The sequence below is a fragment of the Oculina patagonica genome, chromosome 6 (assembly GCF_052425735.1).
Source record: "Oculina patagonica isolate OP01 chromosome 6, crgOcupat, whole genome shotgun sequence".
In the NCBI taxonomy this organism is placed as follows: Eukaryota; Metazoa; Cnidaria; class Anthozoa; order Scleractinia; family Oculinidae; genus Oculina; species Oculina patagonica.
Window position 1 is genome coordinate 7,508,162 of NC_135763.1, and position 20,347 is coordinate 7,528,508.

Consider the following 20,347-nt stretch of genomic DNA (forward strand, 5'->3'; position numbering starts at 1 on the left):
TGTCATTGCATAAAGAATTAGCGGTTGATCCAATGACGTGCACGGGTATGTAATTGAAGAGGCCCGAATTAACTCGGCGGTTTTTCACGGCTATAGAGTGTAATAATTGAGCAATTAGCCCTGTACCCTTTTTAGTCGCCGCGACCAATCACATTTCAGTATGGAGGCTCAACGCTATATAGTCCACTCGTGCGACACACTTTCGTTTATTTCTGGGTCGCCGTATACAGTGTCCCGTTGCCCTCGGAAATTTCACTAATTCCTCACCACTCTGCGTTAGTAACAGAGTTGTGTCATTGCGTTAACAGAGCGCACTTTATAACACAGGAACTCAGTAAAAATCTTTTACTGAAAGAATACCTCCGGAGCGTGTAAAAGGACAAGGATTGTATTTTTGCGTCAGAAATGGTGAGTAATAATGCCAAAATATTAATGAGAATGCAGTATCTTTGTTGGACCTTTCTCGCGACGTAGCTGGCAGTTTGCGCGAGTTCGAAAGTTTAATCGCATTTACGAGAAACCAATTTGTGGCAATTGTGAATAGTTATTCAATTATGACGAACCTTTAATTAGTTTTAACTTGACGAAAATGCGGTTTAAGCCACGTTATGCACACGGCAGGCAACCAATAATTAAAAGCGCTAACGTAAGAGTAATTTTCCATGAAAAACCCCAGGAATTGAAAGGGCAGTTTTAAAATAGATGCAACATTTTTTTCTTGACCGGCCATTCATCATTGTAAAACCTTCGCCAGGCCGCGCCAAAACCCACCTTTGTTTTAAAACTCATGGCACTCCAACTATTTGTAAGTAACACCGGGTGTTAACAATGTTTAGAAAACAAATAACTAATATTTCTCTCTATTTTTTCTCTTCGGCAGTTCCGTGTTTTTACAGCGGCGTTCTGCCTGTCGTTCTTATCTATTGCAGTAGTAGACTGCTCCATCGATCTCAAGGAGTCAGTAGCGGAGCTTACCGCTCAGTTCAACCATTTACTCCACCTTGCCAAAGGTTGTTTCTCTAGAGATGCGTTCAGCATGAACAGACACTATCTCCAAGACAGGAACGTCACATGCAACGACGGCACCTCGGCAGGGTAAGCGATCTATACGGCGATCAAATACCGCTTGTTGTTATCGTGTGTGGTGACACTTGTGCTGTTGAAATACTTATCAGTATATTTATCAATATGAGAATCGTAGAGCGCTTAAAGATACCTAATGAGGACCACGCGCGGCGCGCGGGTAGCTTCACACGGAAAATTAATTCGGATTTGTCATATACTTTCCCGCATGCGGTGCTTTGAAGATCAAAACCGCAGTTTTAGTTCTCCCTGGCTACCGCAGTTAATCTCAAACGTTTGGATGCTTAAGATAAGTATTGTTCGTGTGTAGTTTTGCGGAGGAGGAAAATATGGAGAAGTTAAAAGTACTGCTCGAGGAAATCTTCTAGTTTACGATGACAGACACTTAACTTATTCATTGAAAAAGGATCCGAAAAAGTGAGCCTTGAATTGAAAAGTGGCGACAATAAGAACTTAAGCCAAAGACGGCACAGTTAATTACTTCGCTCTCTGTGTTATCCGTGAAAAAGTGCAGTTCGTTCTTTGCAATCTAAGTGACTGTTTCACATGGTGCAGTCCTGACTAGAACGCCCCATACACAATCATACACAGTGGCCCGTTTCTCCAAGGTCCCGAAAAGAAATCGCACCCGAAAAGCCATAGCAAAATCTATAACCTTATTAATACAAAGCTGTTTAATTCCATGATATTTTTAATATGAACAGAGGTTTCCTTCATACAAAGTTTCAAGCCTATACACTTCTCTGGTTTTAAAATACAGATAATTTAAAATGGCTTTACGGGCCCGAAAAGTGTTCTGGGCTTCCAAGAAACGGGTCCCAGCTTCTAGGCCAATAGTACCAAATTAAGCCAAGGGCAAGCGTTTGCAAAATTTACAGGGAAAAGTATTTCTCAAATGCTAGGGATGTTAATTTATTCAGATGACTATCGATAGATGTGGGCGCAACTCAGAAGAAAGTTCTAAATACTTTGTAACTGCATCAGGTTTTCACATATATAAGATAACAAATAGAGTCAAACTATTTTCCGGAAGATTCCTTTAAGGCTGCTTGTATCGATAAGGTGTACATCTGAAGGAACCGAACTTATTTCAGCAGACGTTCGGAGCCAGCGTTTCACATGTATGTGGTTTGTTTGGTTTTATGCCAGCTAAACCTGTTCGTTTAATTGAAAATGCAAGGTAAATCTTGAGAAAGTGTAACCCCACCCTAGTCCAACCAACAGAGTTTAGTGAAATGTCTTTAACACTACACTTATTACTCAAAATTTTTGAGTGAACAACTTCAAAAATCAACATGCATTCTTGTTGCCAATACAACAAATTTAGGTAACTAGGTTTAAAGCTGTATTTCTAGATCTTGCGACCATCAGTTCTTCAATTAAACTTTCAAAAAATAAGAAGAAGTGTTATAAGATTCAGCTGGCGCAATTCAGCCAGGTTATTGTTCCTCACTTTCCAAGTTTCTATATCTCTGAACCATTATCAGTCTTTTGACAAATTCTTGGATTATAATTCTGGTTGGTTCTTTAGAAGAAGAGATGTTCAGTTAAATTACCGACAGACACTATCCGAAATATGTCGCGAGAACTGTAGTCCAGTTACGGATTCCTCGTGATCAAAGCACTTGTTTTCCGGAAGAAATTTCAAAGCTATTTAACATTGCTCTTTGTTTATCATTTAATTGCTATCTGCACTAGATGTACATATTTAAAATAAGGTTTAAGACGTATTTAAGACTTACATATTTAAGACGAACATCTTTTTCTGATCAGAAGTGTCAGTAGACCACCGACCTTAAATGAAACCTTTTGAATACAAAATGATTGAAATATAAGAGTTAATTGCATGTAGTACAAACGTGCTCTTGCTTTATTAATTCTTACTTTGAATGGTTGTAGTTAATTGCTTTTTGTAAGCGTCAGTGATATTGTAATTTTAAGACTGAAAAAGGAATCCAAGCGTGGCCAATGAAACAACCACGGCAACCACACAAAGGATGTCTCTAAAATCTGTACTTAACTAGTTCTGTTTGTGACTGTCTGTGGGTCAAATAGAAGCTGATATCGTTGTTTGTCAGGGGTAATGTCAACGTCTGCAACCAAATAGAAACAAAGAAAAATCGCCGCCGTGGGTCGCGTTTGTTTTTCTGATAAAACGCCGGTTAAACGCATCATCCCGCTATTTTTTCTTTCGGCAGAGACTATAGCGACGAGGTCATTGAGTTTTTCTGTTGGCGGGCGATGTTCTCGTAGCTGCGGACTTTTTTCTCGGGATGTCGGATATTTCTAGCGAATTGTCCAATATACAAAATTTTGCTTGGAAAAGAAAACTGGACAAAAAACCTTGTCAACTTATCCCGTAGAATTACGTTTAAAATAGTTTACACGAGATTTCAGAATCAATGTGAAGAAGTAACAAACAAATGTTGAGTTCATAATATGGCATTCAGTTCCCAAAAAGACTAAACAATATCTAGTTATTTTAATACTGAAACTGATTTTCACATTCACCCTTCTGTTTTTTATATATTACTTTTACACTGTATACTTACATGCTTATAATTTCCTTTTTCGTAACATCTCTACTTTATTTTAGATACTATCTGAGAAAAGCTCGTGGCAGCAAAAGATGGATCGTGTATCTGGAAGGTAAGTTAACTTGTATTAACGAATTTATTTTACTTAACTTAGCAATCAGTCCGTCGCCCGAGTTTTAGACTCATTAGAGAAACTCCCATAGACCTAAATCATAGTTGTCAAAAAACTTGAACAGTAATCACACTGTTCTTTTTCCCAAGAAAACCCCAAGATTTCCCAAGTTAAAAATTCTATTTTTCCGAAATTAAAAAACTCCAAAAGAAGCAAAGCTGCCCCTTGAAAGTACTGCTCAATAGCTTTCAATTGAATGGTCACACACGAGGGTGTCATCCACAAGCTCAAAAAGTATTTCATTAATTTTAGTATTACTCAATAGATTTTAATTTGAATGGTCACGTGTATCCACGCACACTCGGACTGCGTTTAAGAACCAATTACGCTTTGACTCTTGAAGTGATTTAAAGGGACTATTTCACGACTAATTTAATTTTATGTTATAAAATTTTGTCAAATAATCGCTATGAAACTAAATGTTTGCAAAGAAATTAATTCTATGATTCTAAATGAAAAAAAACATAGCTTCATTTCAGTCAAATGTGTCTCCCGGGCGTTATAATTTAAAGTTACAAGACAAGATTAACTTTGAAAACTGTTCCGCCGGACCATATTTCAAAAACTCATATCGCAATCCGTTCCAATCTTCGTCGCTTTTGGCCATCCTTGCCTTCTTTTGTATTTGCTATGTTATTGAAATGTTCCTTCACTGATTTAAGAGGTTATTTTGTATTTTTAAACAAATCTGATGGTCATTTCCTATGCCCAGACGACGTCTGTCCTATGCCTAAGTTTGGCTTAAATCCGTGACACGGTCCCTTTAAAGGTTAATTTAAATTGAATATCGTTTTCTCGGTCACGACGAGGCACTTGACATTTCGATGGACCCAACTAAGCTGGAATTTCGTCTTTTGTGGTAATTTCTTATCACCTTCCTTCCTACAGTAGCAATTTTTTTTAAACCTACCTGCAGCTTGCAAAGCAGGGATCATCGCGTTGATCGGAAAAACCTCTCGCCTTTGATGTCATTAACTAATCGGATTAGCAAGTTAGGCGGCAAATACGAGCCTTATAGGATCAGAAGAATTATCAGAAAAAAAAATAAGGAGAAATGTCGTTAAGTCATACTGAATAGAAAGCTTTAATCTTACAAGCAGATCTTTACAGGTCACGCTACCAAATTTTGGTTGTTCATGCCTATGCCCTGCAGTTACTATATTTCCAAGCTTCAAACTTGAAAATACTCTGACTGACGAGCTTAGTCCTCGAAAAAAAATTATGCAAATTAGATCTTAATCCCCTTAGTGGAGAATATTTCTCCATTAAGGGGATTAAGATCGGTAACATAAGATCGTAGTTCGCACGTTAAACTGCCGCAATGTACAGTGAGGTGTCAGTCATAACAGCCGCGGCTTCTCTGTGGAGAAAGAAAAAGCAAATATTTTAGCCGGATTTGGGTTTTGATGTTCATGTCTTAAAACAGCTCAATAAAATTTCAATCGCGGATTGAAAAAAAAACGCAAGATAAATATTGAACTAACCAACGAAGCAAGAAAGAAAAATTTAGCGCGAGGTTAATATTCTGCCCACAGATAACAAGAGCTCAGTAAAGAACTCAGCTCACTACCCCAGTAAGACAGAATAATTTAGCGCGAGGTTATATTCTGCCCACAGATAACAAGAGCTCAGTAAAGAACTCACTACCCCAGTAAGACAGAATAATTTAGCGCGAGGTTAATATTCTGCCCACAGATAACAAGAGCTCAGTAAAGAACTTAGCTCACTACCCCAGTAAGACAGAATAATTTAGCGCGAGGTTATATTCTGCCCACAGATAACAAGAGCTCAGTAAAGAACTCAGCTCACTACCCCAGTAAGACAGAATAATTTAATTAGCGCGAGGTTATATTCTGCCCACAGATAACAAGAGCTCAGTAAAGAACTCAGCTCACTACCCCAGTAAGACAGAATAATTTAGCGCGAGGTTATATTCTGCCCACAGATAACAAGAGCTCAGTAAAGAACTCAGCTCACTACCCAAGTAAGGCAGAATAATTTAGCGCGAGGTTAATATTCTGCCCACAGATAACAAGAGCTCAGTAAAGAACTCACCACCCAAGTAAGACAGAAAAAATTAGCGCGAGGTTAGTAGAGCGAAATAAGTCAGCGCGCGATTAGCCAGGTTTAAGCACCGCAAGCTGATTATTATTACAGCGCTTGACATAAGCGACCGTAGTGAAACTGAAAACCCAAGCTCAAGTTTATATTCCACAAATAAAAAAATACAACTTACCATTGTGCTGCGGTGTTTGTCTTGCTTCTATCTTGGATGAACGGCGGCGAGCCGCGCTGCTTGCGAATTGCGTTACCTCGTATTTCCCGCCAGAATAAATTAACCCGGCAACTGTAACCATTAGACGAAAATGCCGAATCTCTTTTCGTTTATTAGACGAAACCCTTGCACAATCTTGCATGGCTTTCCTGTTTCGCATTCACCCATACGAGTTTTGCAATGTAGCGAGGAACATGTCACAAAAATGCGATAAAAACACTTTTAAAATTGGTAACAATGCTACTCAATTCATGTCGTGAAGCCTGCAACAATCGACTCCTTGAAAGCCCCAATCTTCATACATTCAACTTGTTTCCGCGGGAAAATTACTGTTGATCTCGCTTTTACCGATATTATTTTCGTTGACTCGCTTTTACATTTGTAACTTACCACAGTCCACTTATGCTTTCGGCTGTCCGTCGGATATCCAATGTCGTATAACTGATACAAAAACACATAAACGCCGACTCAAAGTTGACCGTGTTGCCCGGAAAACTTATGAAACATTTATCATCGATTTAAGGTCGCAAACGATGCCGATATCGACAATTTAGCAAATAATATTCTTAAAGAAGATCCACCGGCACGTTTCAAAACCGCGAAAGCAGAAACTGCGTGACACAAGAAACAGATCACGTACATATAACTAGGACCGGTTTCATTTCACATTTCCTGGCATGCGGTGACAAGTTATGTACAAGATTAAAAGACCTCCTGGACAGAATTTTTTTTGAGGGCTAAGCTCGTCATGATGAAATAATTTTGACTGAGCAGCCAAATCCCATTTTTTGTCGGCTCGGTAGATATGATTTTTAGCTTTCTTTAATCCATTTGTAATCATTAAAAAGTTAATTTCTAGGGTTCGCTCAAAATTATTCTTTGTTGTTTTTTGTCAGTTTGTAATCCTTTCCGATTAACTGCAGAAAAACAAACAATTTGACAGGCTTAAACCCCCTTTTTGTCGGTTAGGTAGAAATTATTTTTAATTCTCTGCAATCTTATGGGCTACCTCGGAGTTTTTCCTTATTGTGTTTGTCAGTTTGTAATCCCTTAATTTAATTTAAAAAAACACACACACACACACTTTGCAAGTAAGAAAATCGTTTATTAAAATTACTTGACCTATTGTAACGGCCCTTAAATGCTCGTGAAAAGTTTCACGTCTTCCCTACTGAGTTAACATGCTCTTCAATATCAAAGAAAGAAATATTTTATTTCTGTTTACCAGCTTTTATACACAGTTAGCTCTTTTAAAAAAGTGAAATTGTAGGGTCTATTAATACCTGTCTATTAAGTGAAAAGCTATCGCATTTAAGGCATGTTTCCATTTCGTCTAGGGCTTCCGTTGTCAACGTTTCTGTTTTGCTGGTATGCAAAGAATATCCTTTAATTTTCTGAGTAACTTAGGAAGAATATTCTGGCTTGAAAAGTTCGCCTGGGAATAATTGTTCATTGAATTACCTTTAAATTTTGTTTCACGGAAGAGAAATCACAAAACATTCGCTTACTTATGACTTCGAGCAGTAAAAAGCGAAAAACACGAAAGAAATTGTAGCGCTACTTTTTTCTTCAAAAAGAATGTTATACGTTTTTTTTTTAAATTTATGACTACCATTTTAACATGCCCATGACATGGAACATTTATTTCACTCGTTGAATGAGCTACGCCTTTGTTTTTGTTTTCGTCTGGCTATTTTAAAATGTTTACCCTTTTAATTGTATAAATATTTGTAAAAGCAAAGCCGATGTGATTACCTACCCCAACCAAAGTGGCATGGCCTTTGTTAAATAAGGGAAAGCCTCGAGCCATGCGGCCCATACTGCCGGAGCTTATCCCGGTTTCGGTAACATTAAGCGGCTAGCAATATTTCTACTCCCCCCTGAATGGGATGCTAGTCCATCGTAGGGTTATCCCCCAGTATTAAATTCGCCGGTACCCATTTATACACCTGGTTGAAGAGAGGTACTATGAGAGTAAAGTGTCTTGCCCAATAACACAACGTAGTGCCCCGGCCAGGGCTTCAAACTGGACCGTTCGATCCGGAGTCCAGTCCACTAACCATTAGGCCACCGCGCCTCTCAAGGCGTGGGTTGTTAAATACAGAGTTTTAAATCATCAGCTTTTTAATCCATGCTACTTATTTTACTTCTCTTTTGATCAGGCGGTGAGTTTTGTGATAGCGCCGCATCTTGTGATGAAAGGTATAAAAATATGAAGGAGTTGATGTCATCTCGTCATTGGAGCAAAACGAAAGAAGGTGAGAAAAGATCTAAATAATTTAAGAGTTTAAGAGGGAAGCCATCAGGAAATCGAGTAATATTAATTTTAGTTGGACAAAAAAAATAAAACTTTAATTTATTTAGCGTGGTCAGAACACTTAGCTAAAAAGCTAGTTTTACAGGTTCGTCACCAATCGAGTATCAAAATAATTTAAATCCTATTGCGTTATTTTCTACCCTTTTTATAAGCTAAAGATGCAAGTAATTATACATGATAACACCAACAACAATTTCTTATCAGAGTATGAGAAAATGAACGAATACAAATGAATTTCAAAGTTCACAAGAATCATGTTAACTAAAATCTCACGTGAAGCTTTTTCGTAACATCGTCTTTTCAGCGATTCAGTGGAATTCCGGCAGTGGAACTTCGAAATTTGTTTTCAACGTTTGGCGTTGTTAGAAATGATTTGTTTTGATAAGATATTTGGAACAGAAACACAGACGTTTGTAATAAGATGTAAATAATTTCGGTACATATTTTTGTCCAATTAATACTCGAAGTCCTGGCGGATTCCGTCGTAATTCTAGTACATTTTTAATAATACAGTGAGTATCGACAAAGCCAAGCAGTTAATCAGGGCTCTTTCGTACCTCCGGTTCTGAGTCATGAAGCGAGTAGGGCTGTTGCTTGTCCTCCTGGGTAAGGAATGGCATTCATGCACCATAGGCGGCGGAGCAGGGGCGACAGGGGAGGGGGGCTGCAGCCTTCCGAAACAAAAATTTGGGGGGTCAGCCCCTCCCCCTCCCCCCCCCCCCCCCCGTTTTGGTGCCGAAAATATCGCGAACGCAGCGAAAAATTAGTTCAAACATCTTCGAAACTTCCTTGGACAACCGGAGAATCTTCGGAAGTTTTTGGTCTTGAAACTCCTCAGAAAACACAAATTTTCTAGAACGGAAATACTCAGATAAGATATTGAGTATTTTTGGGACAACGTCCCTATATACGCTCCGCCGCCTCTGTGCACCACCCCCTCCCCCCGCAATTAAGGTACGCATGTTCTTGCTCCTGGGTGGGGAGAGGCTTTAATTTCAAGGCTCGAACCCATGCTTCCCGATCCGGCACCAACCGTTAGGTCCATGTCTCCCCAATTTAAAATCGCTAGTCGTTAGCTGCTTTTCCGAAAGGGAGTCTGCGAAAAACATACACGGTAGGTGGAGGGCAAGTTGCATCACTTTTAATTTTCTACTGTTTTTTTACTCTCGTTCAACGCTTTTTGCTCGCGCTCAAGGGAAACAAAAGTGGACAGTGCGCACAGACAATGTTCAACATTTTTCAAGTTTTCTCACACTGTTCTCCTTTGCCTGTTTGGTTTTGCTCCTTCTCAGTTGAAGTCCACAGCAGACATGCATTTCCGTGAATAAGTATCATGTACCATGTAATAAAGGGAATCTGAACAGCTTGATTGTCCCCCACCTCGTCCTGGGCATTTACTCACTTTTTTGCACAAAAAGCTAATTGCACTGCTTGTAATAAAGGGACTGTATCACGGATTTTCGCAAACTTTAGGCATGAGAAATGACCATCAAATTCGTTGAAATATAAAAGGAACCTCTTAAAACAGTGAAGGAACATTTCAATAATACACACCAAATACAAAAGAAGGTACGGATGGCCAAAGCGACAAAGATTGAAACGGACTGCGATATGGAATTTTGAAATATTGTCGGGCTGAACAGTTTTTAAAGTTAATCTTGTTTGCTTGTAACTTAACGCCCGGGAGACACATTTGCTTGCAATGACGCTATGGTATCGTCATTTAGATCCATAGAAGTAATTTCTTTGCAAACATTAAGTTTCACAGCGAGTATTTGGCAAAACGTAATAAAATAAACTTAACTTAGCCGTGACACAGTCCATTTAACTGATGCATTACTTTTTCACTGTTTAGTACTAAACTGTTCTTGCCATCACGTACAGCTTTTTAATATTCTGTGTTTAATCCTCTAACAGGTAACGGAATACTTTCGACTGATCCCAGTGAAAACCCGAGCTGGTGGAATGCAAATCACGTGTAAGAATTCCAAACAACTGTTAAGGCTTGGCTAAACTAGGAAACATTGTTGCAGAAACATTGTTCCTTGTCATGTTTCCTAGGTGGCTAAATTAGCGGGGACGCAAGGAAAATGTTTTGCTGCCCGAGTGGTTAAACAAGCTAATCAACATTGTTTCTGAGGTGGCTAAACTGGGCAACATATGTTTCGGGAGCAAAATTTGTGTCCGGGAAGCAAAAATGTTTTTGGCTTGAGGTAGAAACATTTTTTTGTTTCCGTGAAGCAAAATTTCTTTCCGCAGCAAATGTTTCCCGCGTGGTTAAACTGGGAAATATTTGCGTCCGCAACAATGTTTTCTAGTTTAGCCAGGCCTTTAGTTTTGTAGATATGCTACTCGCCTCAGGCTTCAGGCCGTTGGTTATAAAACTGACAACCCAAGCAATTAGGAAAACGGGAGTTCCACTAGGAAAATGGTCGTAATGGATGGGAGCTGAGAATTAGCTTTGACATTTGACGGTACAGAACACGTATTTTGATGGTAAAAGTTTAACTTTTAGTCCATTTGATGTAAGATAGAGAACGAGGACACCCGAGCTCCCAAAACGTCTCTTTCGCTAGTTCTACACAAATCTTTCAGCAGGGAAGACTAGTCGAGGACATTTGGTTTTATATCTTTATGAAAAAAATCGCACTTAACGGATCAGTCGTTTGATTCGTATTCTACACAATTGATTTTGCATCCAAATCTTTAAGAGAATTTAATTACATGTATATGCTTATCAATCTTGTTTGTCATCAGGTACATACCATACTGCTCGAGTGATGCTTGGAGTGGTAATGCATCCAGGTGGGAAACAGGAGGTGAGGTCACATCATTTGCCTATACATGTATCGTTAATCGCGATATTTTCTTGATGCAGTGGTAGATCTAGATGAAACTCCCTGCCCTCTTACTAGAGCAATAAAGTAATTACCTGCACCACTGCACCACCTCTCCCCCTCCCCCTCCCTTTTCGAGCAGAAACGGGCCTATCTGCACTAGGCCTTCTCCCCCCCCCGGGGAGGGGGTACTCCCATATATGGCCTATATAGGGGTGTGCCGCGGGATAGGGTATGGTTTTGAGGCTCTCGGTCCTTAAATAGTGTCATTTTTGCTCCTTTTGGCATGGTGTTCCCGGTGTGATCCTTAGATAGGGTACCTAACTACTATCAGCTAAAGTAAACGCCCAGCTAAACGAAAAAAAAGGTATCTTAAAACTGTACTATCCGTTTAAGTATTATTAAAGCGATTTTATAAAAATTTGTGTTTTGCCGCACGCGGTTAGCCGTTATTTGGGTCGTCACGGAACGCTCCTCCTCCTCTGGAATAGGGTGTCCTTTTTCGGTTTTGGGCCTTAAAAAGGGTATCAATTTTCGCTTTCTTTATCCTTAAATAGGGTCAGGGTTTAAGAACCTTCGCGGCACACCCCTATCCGAAATTTATGGAGGTACCCCCCCCCCCCCCCCGGGCCTTCTCCACACACATCCGAAACACAGAACCTCTGAAACACAGTCGTCTTTGTAATCACGATCAAAAATGTAGTCAAGATCTTTGTTTTCTTGCTAAGCGGTCGACGTCGTGTAAAATCAAAGTTAACATATTTAACAGTCAAGTAGTACCAATGTGCTGTCTCACAAGGGTTTTGCTTCAGTACTTGAGGCCGCAACATAGGTTTATGATACTTTCTTACCGCTGTCTGTCAAAGCCTCTAGCAAAAGTATCGTACACGTTTGAATGTGTTTAATGTCCTGCTGGCATATTTTTGTCAGTGTTATTTGGTCAGAACACACAATGTTTTTTATCGTGCTGCCAAAGAAGTTGTGCCTTAACCACTGCATTCCTGTATCGGGAATCATTTGGCTTTATACGGAATAAAGACAATTGTTTTTTCATCCTTTTAATAATCAAGTTAACTTTTTTATGCATGTATTTTTTTTTCCTAAACGAATTCTCGAGTTACCCATTGGATTTGTGTGTTTGATTTACAGAGCGGTTCTCATTTCTTGGAACAAGAATATTGGAAAAAGTGATCAAAGAACTGATGTTTAAAGGCCTTTACCACGCAAAGCATTTACTTCTAGCTGGAAGCAGGTATATCAACACTTTTTTTATCTTGTTGTTATTAACTTGTTGCAAAGTTTGTCAGACCTTATAAATAATAGTCCTATAGTTACTCTTCGGACGGACGAACAGACGAATGAAAGAACGGACAAACGGATAAACAGACGAATGGACGGACGAACGGACGGACGGACAGACAGACGGAGGAACGGAGGAACGGAGGAACGGATGGACGAACGGACGAACGGTCGAACGGTCGAACGAAAGGACACACAGACAAACGAAAAAACAGACGAACAGAACGAACGAACGAAAGGAAGAACAGACTAACAGACAAACAGACGAACTTGCGAACAAACGAACGGGCGAACAGACGAACGGACTCACAAAATGAAACGCACAAAAGGCATAAAAGGAACAAAAAACAAACAAAAAACACAAAGATGAAAAGAACATACGAGCAAGAGAACGAACGAATAAATGAACTAACGAGAAGCGAGGAATGAATCTCTATTTGTTTCGTTTCACAGTGCTGGTGGTATCGGCGTTATCCTCAACTTGGACAGACTGGCACGAAGACTTCATATGGCCGGCCTTAAAGTTCAGGTCCGAGGCCTGGCCGACTCTGGATGGTACTTAGACATTCCTGCGTGTCACGGAGGCAAAATGAACTGTCAGCCAGCGCAGGAGACTAACATGATCAAGCAGGGAATGGCGTAAGTAGACACGTGACCCGTCAGGTGACCGGCTTAACGGCTGCGGTTCCCATAATCCAGATTTGTTAACTTCTACCGTTTCCCTCGTGGCTATTCAGTGTGTTCTTCTGGGTACAAAATTTTTAAAAAAAAAGATGATGATGATGATGATGATGATGATGATGATGATGATGATGATGATGATAAGATTTCAATAAATGAATTAACTGGCCAACCTTTTTATAAGACATTTTAGTTAACCTTTAATTTCGTCTTGTTTGAGAGCATCAAGTTTGCTTTCTCCTCAATCTTAGATATTGGCGAGGTGTTGTTCCGGATGATTGTGCAAGAAGAAATCCTGCAGAAAAGTGGAGGTGTTACTTTGCAGAGAACGTGTATCGCACAGACAGTAAATCCCCGCAACACAGTAAGTTGCAACGGTTATAGTGCATTATACCGAAGACAATTCCTTTCCTGACCTCTTCTAGATACTCCTATATAGTCTAATTGGGAGAGAGTGTAAATGCCCCCATTTTTGTATCAACGGAAGGTAAGACATGTATCGTCTTTCCAGTACCATTAGTCCGCTTGTCTAGGTTCGACTGTAGCGTTTCCTCAGTTTGGATCTATACTCAAAATAATCTGAGCTCGACGTTTCTGTAGAGTCAGTAGAAAGTTGATTTTCTTAGCTCTGCTCTTCTCTTCTTCATCCAAGACCTTTAAAGCAAGGAAAGTACTGCTCAATAGCTTTTTATTGAGTGGTCACACACTAGTGTTTCATCTGCAGACCTGAAAGTTAAAACCACCTTGTATAGCATAAAAAAAAAACAGTACACATGAAAGTACTACTCTGCTCCGTCAATAGCCTCCATTTGAATAGTCACACAATAAGGTTTACGAGTTGGAAACACCGTATTCACAAAAGGCATAATAAATTAACAGAACCACGTGAAAGTACTGCTCTGTCGCTTTTAATTTAATGGTCATACACTCTGGTTCATCCACGAACTTAAATTTAGAATCACTACAAAACTGTTGCTTACCACACACTAGGCTTCCGTCAAAGACTGAGTCTGGAAGAAAAAGGTTTAAATTCCTTGACTATTTGTAAGTATAGGACAGAAGATTTAGGCATATTATAGTCGTATAAATTGCGCTCACTCACTTAGTTCTTGAAGGAATAACCCGTTTGATGTTTTTTATCTCTAATTTTAACAGGTCCGTTGTTCGTTTTCCAGTGGTTGTATGACCAAGCTCAAATAGCCTGGGCCGTGTCTCAAATGCCCGAAAAGCAAAACGACAACAATTACATTAGTTCCATTGCTTTCTCACTTGGAGAACAACTGAAACAGTCATTCAATCGCACTAAAGGTTTAGCTTGGTAAGTTTTCGTTTACCTTATTCTTTCTAATTTTTGCGCGTACTTACAAATTCGGGAGCCGAATTTCGCAAGTTCAAATTTTATTGCAAGATAAAATAAAGCAGAAGTGTGTTAAATTTTGCGATTTAGTCATTGCTTTATGGATCAGTCGTCAAAGACTAAGGAACTAATGGAAATATTGAAAGGTCTGGCTCAATGTAGAAATAAGGAGCCTGCAAACGAAAACTTTGGTGACTGTACTAAAGAGGTTTTGGTGGATTTATAAGTTGATGAAAACAGTAATCAGAGGGAGGGTGCTAGTCGAAAACAAGACGAGAAGATATTTTCAAGGGTAGATAGTTGCAGTTTCAAAATATTTTAAATTTTTATTCTTTGCTATATAATATGGTATTAATTTTTGCGCGTTTAAACTTCGCGCAATGTTTTTTTTTTTTTTTTCACGCGTATTAAGAGGGGAGACCCTAAACTACAAAATGATTGTTATGATACTTCTAAGGGTTTAGTTTTTGGTCATGTTTGTTCTATTGGAGGTTGCCTTCATTTTCGGTAGTCATGACCATATTTGGTAAGTCACGTGACCAGAACACAAAACCCCTAAAAACTAAAACAGCTTATATTTTCTCCGTTTTAATCAACACCACGCACGAGCAGAGTGCATTTAGAGGCAGTATGGATTTGTTGAAATTCACATTATTTTTAAAGTGATGACGTCATAGTTTTTCAGTGACGTGAATTCTTTGTTTGTTTTGTTGTTGGCACTGGCACTGTGTTTTCGCCTTTTCTCGGTTATTTTTATATAATTAAATGGCTAACAGCAAGCTAGATTATACTCGCTCTTGGATAAAGAATTGTTTCACGAGTAAACAATAAATTGTTCGAATTCTCTTTTGCAGTGCCGTGTTTGCCCCGTCGTGCTATTCTCACACTATCCTCACGCGAGAGTAAGTATGCTTAAATTCTCTGCCTTCATACATTAGTGTCATTATTGAAATAGGTGTTATGGTGGGAACCAGAAGAAATCTATTTAAAAACTTCAGGCCATTTGAGAGGTAAAAGAAGATCTTGCTTTTTCCATTTCATACCCACGGTGGGGAGATACTATAGGCTGAATAGGAAGAGTAATTTTTTGGAGCGTTAAAAACGCACTTCATGATCACGCAAGACATAAGGCACCAAGTCCCTTTCTTATCCGTTTTTGGGCCCATAGACAAAAGAACAGGGCTCGAAATCATCTCCATATGTCTTTTGCACAGTATAAACGATTTTCCAGGACTCATTTTTGCGAGGCTTTTCGGGGCTTTTCTACTATACAAAAACTCGGTTCGGCCAACTTGGCTCAACCCCTGGACCACTTAAATCCTAGTCCAACGCGCTAATCGTTAAGCCACCGCGCTTCCTTAGCCTCTTGCAGACGAGACAAATGATAAATGATTATTAAAGGGGCTGTGTCGTGGCTGAATTTAGTCTGTTTTTAATATTAAGTTTTGCCAAAGTCTCTATGAAGCTAAATGTTAGCGAAGAAATTATTTCTATGGATTTTAATGACAAAACTATAGCTTCTAACAAATATGTCTTCCGGTCATTATAATTACAAGTTTATTATTATTATTGTTATTATTATTATTATTATTATTATTATTATTATTATTATTATTATTATTATTATTATTATTATTATTATTATTATTATAGTTACAAGTTACAAACAAACATGATTAACTTTGAAAACTGTTAAGCCTAACAGATTTTGAAAAACCGATATCGATCGCAATTAATTCGCAGTGCCCGTTCGTATCTTATTTTTATTCGCCGTAAAATGTACCATCAACTATCTTAGTGTTTATTTTATTTTTGTTTATTTTTATGTTTCACTCAATTTGGTATCCATTTTCTTATGTCTTAATGACTTTTATGAATTAGTTAGTTGATTAATTTAGCACGGCTCGATAAAAGAGCATGTAACATGAATTGATTCCGTGTATAAATAAAGTTTTACCTACCTACTTTTGTTTATTTGCAGTGATTGGCTGAAAGTCATGGTTGGTGGCAAGAACCTAAACGATGCTCTAGACGATTGGTACCAGTCCTCTAGCGATGGCTCGGCCAACTGTAGGACGCTCATTGAAAACGAATGCCATCACCCACAATGCGACAAAACGTGTCCGCCAACAGATTTGCCGTCAAGAAAGGCACCACGTTCCCATGGCGTGCCAATCAAACCAAGCTCTGACAGGGCTTTCCCATCGAGATCGACTTAATGAGATGAGCCCGCAAGAGAAGGTCTCATGTCCCCCTGTTGTAAGCTGTAGGTCATATTTACATATTAGCCGCCATGATGGTCTACATATTATAATGCGAATTAGCCTGGTTGTCTACCAGGGAGCGGACAATCGCAAAGTCGGCTTGTTTTAGCAATAAAATACTTGTGCCAAATAATATTCGTGAGCCAAAGAATAGGCAATGGGCCTTTGCAGCTAACGATCATACGGTACAAAATAACACCTTGCTGGAGAGCAAGCAACGCCCTGGAACATCCAAAACGTCTTCAACCAGTCAAGCTTGACTTTCCTTTGTTTCAGAATGTCCCGGAGCAGAGCTTGCCCTCCAGCATGGCGGAGTTTGTGTCATGTGACCGTTGTCATTCTTTGGCTTTCAATCATTCCTGACTTTTTAATTATAAAAGCCGTCTGCTAAAATGCTGACTGATTGTACCTGACGTCTCTCTTGGGCTCTAAAATGCTGCTGGAAAAGGAAGCCTCTTTACTCTTTCTATAATACACACTAAGAACTTAGGTGGAATGGGCGGTTTTTAAATTGTTTTTCGCTTTTACCTCTCTCTTTCGTGTTTCGCACGGGCTGGGAAATGGGGAGAGGTGAAAAGTAAGCGCGCGGAGCCTGGAGAGATCTCAGAATTTCAGTGGTTAAGTTACATCATGGTAGACTTGCCTTCCACTCTCTCCTCTAATATTTCTTATTTGCTCGCCAGCGGCCTTTCTGTTGATCAATCTATACCAATATGAAGACAGCCATGGCGGCTATCCTGAATGCGGGTTATCAAAGTAATAGTTTAAAATGACAAATAAAGGAAACACTAACGAAATACTGTGAAGGCGTTCGGAAGCTCGCTGTGGATTGAAAACTAAATTACAACATTTTTTGGAAAATATGGTTTATAATATGAATTTTTTAACAAATATGTTTTTTTATTAACTTTTTTAGTCCAACAGTTCAGCATCTTATTTCTTTTAAAAATGATAAACGTTATGAAATGGCAATTTTGTTGATTAAACTCTCTTAGCTTATCTGCTTATACTTCTAGTATTGAGTGGCGACCCGAGATGGGAAATTGTATGTTGGCAAACGATCATAAAGAATTGGAAAAAAAGTTTCATTTGTGAGGAAAAATAAGTTCGTCTTCATAGCTATGACATGTAACTCCGTTTATAAAGATGCGCATTTAATATGAAACTAAAGAATATTGTTATTTTTTGTATTATATAAGGATGTAAAGTGTCGGACGAGTAAATGTCAACTCCATTACATTTTGCTTCGTGTATCTTCTCCCTCAAAGCTCAAATGGAGCTTTTGGGAGAGGAACGTCCCCTGGGTGTCATTGCGTGACGCGACACGGCCTCGACGGATTCGGAGGCGTAGCCTTGCGTGACCAGTGTAACAAAAACACAGTCGAATTTCTCATAACGAGACAGCATGCCCACTTTAAGATTCCCGTAACTCGAGACGAACTAAGCTAGGACCTGCGCTTTATCGCTAATGAGGCAAATATTATCAATATTCTAGAAGCACATCGATGTCTGTTGGATGTATATTGTTACGACAAACAGCACAGAGAATTCAGACCGCGGATTGGGTAAATAAATTAAAGTTTCCATACAGAGCGAAATAGAAATATCAGAACTCTAACAAAATTAAAAACATAAAACCTTTGACTGGTGGCAAGATCGAATGCCCTTCTTCGCTTTTATTGGTTGGGGCAATTTTCACGGGCTTTAGGAACCAATCAAAACGCTCTGTCGCATCTTCCGTCACAAATAAATCTATTTTTCCGTTTGTTTTAGTGTTTCCTCATCTACACAGTCCGCGGTCTTAAAATCCCTGTGTAACTATTGATGGCCCTTTCTGAAAACTGGCAAACTTCCTACGAGATTCGTTCGCAATGTACGAATTATTAGATACTGTTCTTTTATTTATGAAGTATGAAATATTATAAAACACTGTTAAAAAACTGAACCCAACATCCTGATTACCCAACTTCGAACAAATGAAAAATTAACCTCGCTATTTTATACATCTGCAAAGCTTAACTGGTATGTGTAATAATTTTTGAAGATATTGTAAAAACGCTTCGTAAAACAAGAGACCTTGCTCTTGACAGTTCTTTATACGAATGTATTTGTTACGTCAGGGAATTCTGTAATATATTTTAATACAGCAACACATAAGATTTATAAACAACTTTTTTTATTCCTACAAATGTGGTCTCGTATTTTTGTATTTAGTTACCAAAAGAAAGATAGGAAGAGATGATCGATAGCACCAGCAATTATTTCCTTCAATAAAACGTGAAATCTGATCTGGCAAGCACTGATAATTCAACCCCGTCCACAGGGTCTACACCCCCCACCCCACCCCCTCCCAAAAAAGCCGCCATCTTGAAAAGGACCGCCGAGAATACCCTGGGAACGAGCTTGCTGATTAATTGTAAACAATCCTCGCGGCCATGACGTCACATGTACGTCAGGCTCGTCATAAGGGCGTTAATCTCCGAATGATGGTTTGAATGGTAGCCTCAACAACCACGACAACAGCTACTAAATCGTCACTTAGCAAACGTTTTTTATGAGCAGAACAATGGCTTTGTACGCGCGCTATACCTTTCTCTGCAAAACAACAAAGTCATATGTCCAAATTCGGGGTTTTGTGAAAAATTTGAGCTTGTAGACAGTACTGACCTACAAGAGAAAATCCATTAAATTAAAACAATCCTTAGACTATTTTCCTTTAAAAGAAATGTGCTGTGTTTCTGTCGTGGTTGCCTTGGCTCCCTTATACTTGAATTTCTTCTTTCGATCGAATTTTCGGCAAACAAAAAGAACAAAAACCCGCAGGCAAGTAAATGTTTAAATTACACAGAAGAGCTCAATTCTCAAAGGTTAGCAAATGGCAGTTTTGCAAACACGTTTTTATAACACGTACAAAATACAAAGCGTAACTTTACGTGCATGTTATGGGAGATCCAATGTCCAATGAACTCATTTTACTGGTTAAAAACACTGAGCAACAGAAACACACCTGTAAGCCAATGACAACACGCGTTTGCATAGGCTATTTTATAACAGAGGATGAGTGCGCTACCTCATTGTTACTTATTTTTGCGGGAATTAATTTTCGCGATTTTAATTAATTAATTCTTAACGCTTTTTTTACTGTATTTTTTTGGTTTGAAACCTTTTTTTTTGGCCAAATCGCGAAAATCAAGTCCCGTGAAATATTCCCGTTCCATTTTCGCGACATTTAGTTCCCGCAAAAATAAGTATGCGATAAAAATAACAATGCGATAATTATGTTTTGAGTCGAGAAAATGTTTGCACTCAAGCAGCATGTCGAGTGCCCGTTAAGTCGCTGGAGCAGTGGAGATGTAGGAAGGCCAACACTTGAGGTGAAGTATCAGTGGCCATGCTGCATCTGATTGTAATTCGCGTCTCTCTCGTACAAGAGATGTGAATACCGCGTCTGAAGTTGATGTTCACGGTCCGTTTGTCTTCGTACGTCTTCTCTCAGTGCCTGACAGGAAAACAGGATTTAAAAAA

At 39.0% G+C, this 20,347-nt stretch overlaps 2 protein-coding genes across 3 annotated transcripts in view; one reads left to right on the forward strand and one right to left on the reverse strand.

Moving 5' to 3' along the window:
* Positions 1–19,110, forward strand: LOC144658475 (palmitoleoyl-protein carboxylesterase notum1a-like). 2 transcript variants are annotated; one of them, XM_078518892.1, is made up of 12 exons: positions 1–408; positions 881–1,095; positions 3,680–3,732; positions 8,230–8,325; positions 10,302–10,362; positions 11,142–11,203; positions 12,371–12,473; positions 12,974–13,159; positions 13,453–13,565; positions 14,357–14,519; positions 15,413–15,460; positions 16,540–19,110. In XM_078518892.1, exons 1-12 carry the CDS (start codon positions 406–408, stop codon positions 16,775–16,777), a joined length of 1,341 nt encoding a protein of 446 aa, XP_078375018.1. In that variant the 5' UTR covers positions 1–405; the 3' UTR covers positions 16,778–19,110. The 2 variants fall into 2 exon arrangements, with proteins under 2 accessions (XP_078375018.1, XP_078375017.1); XM_078518891.1 differs by lacking the exon at positions 1–408 and adding an exon at positions 483–646.
* The window catches only part of LOC144658469 (cell division cycle 5-related protein-like), a 27,352-nt gene continuing 25,986 nt past the window's right edge, over positions 18,982–20,347 (reverse strand). Inside the window, exon 22 of the mRNA XM_078518877.1 lies at positions 18,982–20,321. Coding sequence (XP_078375003.1) covers positions 20,205–20,321 — 117 coding nt within the window. The 3' untranslated portion in view covers positions 18,982–20,204. The remainder of the gene's footprint in view (positions 20,322–20,347) is intronic.

Coding starts and splice junctions, on each gene's coding strand:
- LOC144658475 (XM_078518891.1), top strand. CDS start 590: ATGCGGTTTAAGCCACGTTATGCACACGGCAGGCAACCAATAATTAAA. Junction 13,566..14,356: donor CAGTAAATCCCCGCAACACA/GTAAGTTGCAAC, acceptor TAATTTTAACAG/GTCCGTTGTTCGTTTTCCAG. Junction 15,461..16,539: donor CACACTATCCTCACGCGAGA/GTAAGTATGCTT, acceptor GTTTATTTGCAG/TGATTGGCTGAAAGTCATGG.